General features: G+C 45.8%; 1 protein-coding gene across 1 annotated transcript; it reads left to right on the forward strand.

The window, feature by feature from the left end:
* Positions 1 to 1,999: 1,999 nt before the first annotated feature.
* MED18 (mediator complex subunit 18) lies at positions 2,000 to 4,032 on the forward strand (the record flags this gene model as incomplete). The annotated part of the gene is made up of 2 exons (XM_080690599.1): positions 2,000 to 2,072; positions 3,479 to 4,032. The coding sequence occupies 2 exons, from the start codon at positions 2,000 to 2,002 to the stop codon at positions 4,030 to 4,032; spliced, it is 627 nt and encodes a 208-aa protein (XP_080546725.1).
* Between the last annotated feature and the right edge of the window lie 2,367 nt (positions 4,033 to 6,399).

Consider the following 6,399-nt stretch of genomic DNA (forward strand, 5'->3'; position numbering starts at 1 on the left):
TTTCCTCCCTTTTGTTTTTCTCCGGGATGGATCCAGGGACATTCTACCTCTGAGCCGCATCCTCAGCTCAATTTTATTTTTTGTTTTGAAATAGGGAATCATTAGGCTGCTGAGAGCCTCACTACTCGCTCAGGCTATCCTTGAACCTGTGATCCTCCTGCTTTAGCCGCCCAAATACTGGAATTACTGGTGTGTACCACCATGTCTAGCTTCCTCCCTCTTTTACCTAGCTAATACCTATTGATCCATAACATTACTTTGAGTATTAATTATCTCTTCCAGGAAGACTTCCCTGATGTCCTGTGGATGGATGAAGTGTCCTGCTTGCTTTCAAAACGGCTGGGCTGTTCCTAACTCGGTACCTTCATTGGATCAAATCACATGGTTTTGTCTCTTTAGTTTAACTCTCTGCTTTCTACAACCTGCTACTCAACTTTTTTTGTTGTTGTTGTTGTTACTTGGGATTGAACCCAGGGGCATTCTACCTCTGAGCTTCGGCCCTATTAAATTAAATTAATTAATTAATATATTTATTTATTTTTGCAGTACTAGGAATGGAACCCAGGGTCATTCTATCTCTGAGCTGCACCCCTAGCCGTATTTTTAAGTCTTTATTTTAAAATAGGGTCTCATTAAATTGCAAAGGGCTTCACTAAGTAGCCGAGGCTGGCCGCGAACCACGATCCAAATGCTGGAATTACAAGCCTGCGCCATCACACCTGGCTTATTTTTAATTTTGAAACAGGGTTTTTATCTCACTAAGTTGCAAAGGGCCTCACTAAGTAGCTGAGGCTGTCCACGAATCATGATCCTGTCCCAGCCTCCAGAATGCTGGGATTGCAAGCATGTGTCACCATGCCCGGCTCCTAGTCCTAGTTTTTAGTTTTTATTTTGAAACAAGGTACGGCTAGGTTGCTGAGAGACTCACTACTTGTGGAGGCTGTCCTCGAACCTGCAATCCTCCAGTCTATCTCCCAAATACTGGGATTACAAAGGTGTGTGCCACCACGCTCGGCTGAGGACTTTGTTTTAGAACATTCTACCTTCTCTTTTCCCTTGTAAGCTCACTTTTTCCCCAGACACCATTGCTGAGCTCAAAGTTAAGGTGTAATATTTTTTCAGTCTTAGCAGATCCAAAATATTTCCTACAGTAAGAAGCGTCCAGGTCGTCGAACTTGAAAACAAATATTTTTCTGGAGGCGGATCCATGACGTCACACATCACCCACCCAATCACACGCCACTGCTCTTTGCGCGTGCGCATTTACTTACGCGGCCAGGAGACTAGATTTCTGGCCCTCCCGGCACCCATACGTCGCGGGGCGGAGCGTCGAGCGTTCCGGTTTCCGGCCGGAAGTGGAGAAAAAAGGAGGTATAGCGGGTGCAGTGGTCCAGGACCGTGCGGAGCTCGCAGACTCTGCGGGTTAGTAAGACTGTCTCAGTCCGGGATGCGCGAATGGACTTAATTCCCGGGTTCTCGAGAAGCAGCCAGAGCGCTCACGGAGGCGTGTTTTTCTAGCCTAAGTGCACATGGTCCTGGATGCCGCTTCGGCTTAGGAGGACCTATACCGTCATTTTAAACGATCTTAACGCTTTCGCCTGGCTCGTTTTTTGTTTGTTTGTTGTGCTACTGGGGGTGGAACCCAGGAGCTTTTCTACCTCCGGGCTACACTCCCAGACCAGTTTTATACTTTATTTGGAAACAGGGTCTCACTAAGTTGCTGAGAGCCTCACTAAGTAGCTGAGGCTGGCTTCAAACCTGCAGGATCCTCCTGTCTCCGCCTCCCACGCGCGGTGATTACAAGCGTGCGCCACCACGCCCGTCCACAAATTTTTTTTTTGAGTGAAAGTTTTGATTCCAAGGTCAGTGCCACAGAAAATCTGGTGGTTTTCCAATTATGATGTATAAACAAGTGTAACTTTTCCAGGTGTATCGTGTGCCTTATCTGACGGGACGGTGAGTCCAGTTCTGTTGACTTCAACTTAATCAGACAGACATCATGGAGGCACCTCCAGTCACCATGATGCCCGTCACGGGCGGCACCGTTAACATGATGGAGTACCTGCTGCAAGGTAAGTGGACACAGGAGTGTGGGTTACGTGGTTCCTTTTCCTGTTCAGCTTCCTGTGAAATGAGACACTTAGAAAAGGCAAACTGCACAATTTCTGACACCTACTAGACTATTTTTTTTTCTTTTTTCAGAACTGGGGTTTGAAACTAGGGGTGTTCTACCTCAGTTCTTATGCCCCCAGCCGTTTTATTTTTTATTTTGAAACAAAGTCTTGCTAAGTTGCTCAGATTGACCTCAAACCCACCATCTTCCTATCTTAGCTTCCTGAGTGCTGGAATTACAGGCATGCATCATCATGCCCAGCCATCTTACCTTTCTATTTTCTACTTTTGACTACTTCAGATACTTCAAATGAGTGGAATAATGCAGGATATGCCTTTTTGTGTCTGTATATTTCATTTATCATAATGTTCTTGGTGTTCATCTGTGTTATGGTACAGGATACCATCTCTTTTCTTTTCTTTTTTGTGGCACTGGGGATTGAACTCAGAGGCATTTTACCTCTGAGCTAAACCCCCAGTCCGATTCTATTTCTTATTTGGAAACAGGGTTTCACAGGTTCCAGAGGGCCTTGCTAAGTTGTTGAGGCTGGTTTTGAACCTGCCATCTTCCTGTCTTAGTCTTCCAAGTACTGGGATTACAATCATGCGCCACCATGCCCAGTTTTTTTTTGTTTGTTTTTGTGTGGGGGGGGGTCTAGGGATGGAACCCAGGGTCATTTCACCTCCAGGCTACACCCCTTGCCCTATTTTTTTATTCTTTATTTTGAAACTGGGTCTCACTGAGTTGTAAAGGGCCTCACTAAGTGGCTGAGGTTGTCTGAGAACCTTAATCCTCTGGTCTCAGCCTCCCGAATGCTGGGATTACAAGCATGCACCACCATGCCTGGCTTACTTTTTTTTTTTTTTTTTTTTGCATTCAGGGAATGGAACCCAGGAATTCTACCTCCAAGCTACACACCCAGCCCTATTCCTTTTTTTTTTTTTTTAGTCCTGGGGATGGAACCCAGGGGGATTCTACCTGTGAGTTATACTCCCAGCCCTGTTTTTATTCTTTATTTTGAAACAGGGTCTCACTGAGTTGCAAAGGGCCTCACTTAGTAGCTGAGGCTGTCTGCAAATCATGATCTCCTGTCTCAACCTCCCGAATGCTGGGATTACAAACATGCACCACTCTGCTTGGCTTTATTTTTTATTCTTTATTTTGAAACAGTCTCACTAAGCTGAGGAGAGTTTCACTAAGTAGCTGAGGCTGGCTGAAATCCTGTTATCCTCCCATCTCAGCCTCCCCAGTACTGGAAGTACAAGCGTGCGCCACCACGCCCGGTGCTGTTCATTTATGTTTGCGTGTTGCCGGTTCCGTTATCCACAGTGAAAGCTGGAACTGTTGTGCTTTTTCCCTCCTCAGGAAGTGTTTTAGATCACAGTTTGGAAAGCCTCATCCATCGCCTCCGTGGTTTGTGTGACAACATGGAACCTGAGACTTTCCTTGACCATGAGATGGTGTTCCTCCTTAAAGGCCAGCAGGCTAGCCCGTTTGTCCTCAGGGCCCGGCGTTCCATGGATCGGGCAGGGGCTCCCTGGCATCTGCGCTACCTGGGTCAGCCGGAAATGGGAGACAAGAACCGCCATGCCCTGGTGCGAAACTGCGTGGACATTGCCACCTCTGATAACCTCACAGACTTCCTGATGGAGATGGGCTTCCGCATGGACCATGAGTTTGTCGCCAAGGGACACTTGTTCCGCAAGGGCATTATGAAGATTATGGTGTACAAGATTTTCCGCATCTTGGTGCCAGGCAACACAGACAGCACTGAGGCCTTGTCGCTATCCTATCTCGTGGAATTAAGTGTTGTTGCACCAGCCGGGCAGGACATGGTCTCTGATGAAATGAGGAACTTTGCCGAGCAGCTAAAACCACTGGTTCATCTAGAGAAAATAGACCCTAAGAGACTCATGTGACCTACTAGTATGTCCCTCCTTGGGGTATATTCTCACCTGTTAGAAAAAAGGTACTGTAGCCCTTTGGGCACACTTTTAATCCCAGCATTTGGAAGGCTGAGACAGGAGGATCACAGTTTGTGGAAAGCCTCAGCTACTTGGTGAGAACCTTTGCAACTCAGTGAGACCCTGTTTCAAAACAAAGAATAAAAATCAAGGCTGGGGGTGTAGCTCGGAGGTAGAATGCCCCTGAATTCCATCTCCAGACCCTCAAAAATAAGTAAATAAAAGAAAAAACCTGCTATAACTGCTCCATTTTTCCACTCCCAACCAGACATTCCTCCTTCAGAAAGAACAGTGAGGATTTAGTTGGTGGTTCTCCCTGTTTTCTCATGTCACGGCTTCACTTTTATGACAGTTTTTAAAATTAAAGTCTCAGGATAACCTGGAGAGTCTGTCTAACCCTGTGCATCAAGGGGAAACTAGCCAAGCATGCTGGTGCATGCCTGTAATTCTGGTTCTTGGAGGAGGCTGAGACAGAAGGATTGCAGGCTTGAGACCAGATTTACCCACTCAGCAACCTAAGGAGACCTTAAAAAAGAATTGCACACACTTGTAATCCCAGCATTTGGGAGGCTGAGACAGGAGGACCATAACTCAGACCCTGTTTCAAAATGAAGGATAAAAAAATAGGACCTGGGGTGTAACTTGGAAATAGAATACCCCTGGGTTCCATTCCCAGTACCACAACAAAAAGAAAAAAAATGGCTTGGTCATGGTGGCACAGGCTTGTAATCCCAATACTTAGGCCCTCAGCAACTTAGTAAGACCCTGTTTCCAAATAAAAATATAAAATAGGTTTGAGAGTATAGCCTGGAGACAGAAAAGACCGTGGGTTCTACCCCCAGTACCAGCAAAAGTCTTTTGTTGAGCCAGGCGTGGTAGCACACACTTGTAATCCCAGCACTTGGGAGGCAGAGACAGGAGGATCAAACAGGTTCAATGCCAGCCTCAGCTACTTAGTGAGGCTCTCAGCAACTTAGTGAGACCCTGTTTCCAAATAAGCTATAAAATAAGGTCTGAGAGTATAGCCTTCAGGTGGAAGGCCCCTGGATTTCATCCCCAGCACCACACACAAAAGTCTCTTCTTTCACCATTTCTGCTTAAAGTTTGTAAATAGAACTTGTGAGTTTGTGTTGAGTAATAATAAAGGCTGTAAAGAGAAATGTCAATTCTGATTCTTTACTCTCTTACTAGGCAAATTCGGGGTCATTCATTGCCAGCTTACGCAAAAACAATGTTTCAGCCTCCCGAATCCTGGGATTACAGGCGTGCGTCACCATACCCAACTGCAAAATAAATTTATTTTTAAAAAGCTAGGGTTTGCACTGGGCATGGTGGTGCATGCTTATAATCCCAGCATTTGGGAGGCTGAGACAGGAGGATTGAGGTTCGTGGACACCCTCAGCTACCACTTAGTCTCTTTGCAACTCAGTGAGATCCTGTTTCAAAATAAAGAATAAAATATAGGGCTGGGGGTGTGGCTAAGAGGTAGAATGCCCCTGGGTTTCATCCTCAGTGCTGGGGGAAAAAAAAGCTAGAGTATAATAGCTCGGAGGTAAAATGTCCCTGGGTTGATTCCCAGCAACACACACACACATGATAATATATAAGCAAATTAGTTCTTTTGTGTGTGTGTGTGGTGGTACTGGGGTTCCTGGAAGCCCTTCTACCTCCAGGCTACAATCCCAGACCTATTTTATACTTTTTTAAAATTTGGAAACAAGGTCTCTTAAGCTAGCAAGGCTGGCTTCAAACCAGTGTGATCCTCCTGTCTCCGCCTCCCAAGCACGGAGGTTACAAGCATGCACCACCACGCCGGCCAAATTAGTTAATTCTATTTCAGTATATAAGTCGTTTTTGTTTTTGTTTTCTTTGTGGCACTGGGGATGGAATGAGGCATTCTATCTTTGAGCTACACTCCCAGCCTTATTATTATTATTATTATTTATTTTTTTTTTTTTTGCAGGTCTGGCTCTGTCTCTCATCATCTGAAATGCCATCTTCTTGGCACTTTGTGATGTCCCATTTATTGCATACTAAGTTCTGTTTTGTTTTTGCGGGTCTGGAGATGGAACCCAGGGGCATTCGACCTCCGAGCTACACCCCCTGCCCTATTTTTTATTCTTTATTTTGAAACCGGGTCTCACTGAGTTGCAGAGGGCCTCACTAAGTAGGTGAGGCTGTCCGCGAACCGAGATCCTCCATTCTTGGCCTCCCGAATGCTGGGGTTACATGCGTGCGCCACCACGCTCGGCTCTGTCTCTCAACATCTGAAATGCCCTCTTCTTGGCACTTTGTGATACCATTTATTGCATACTAAGTTCT

This window comes from Muscardinus avellanarius, assembly GCF_963383645.1.
Source record: "Muscardinus avellanarius genome assembly, chromosome: 3".
Taxonomy (NCBI): Eukaryota; Metazoa; Chordata; class Mammalia; order Rodentia; family Gliridae; genus Muscardinus; species Muscardinus avellanarius.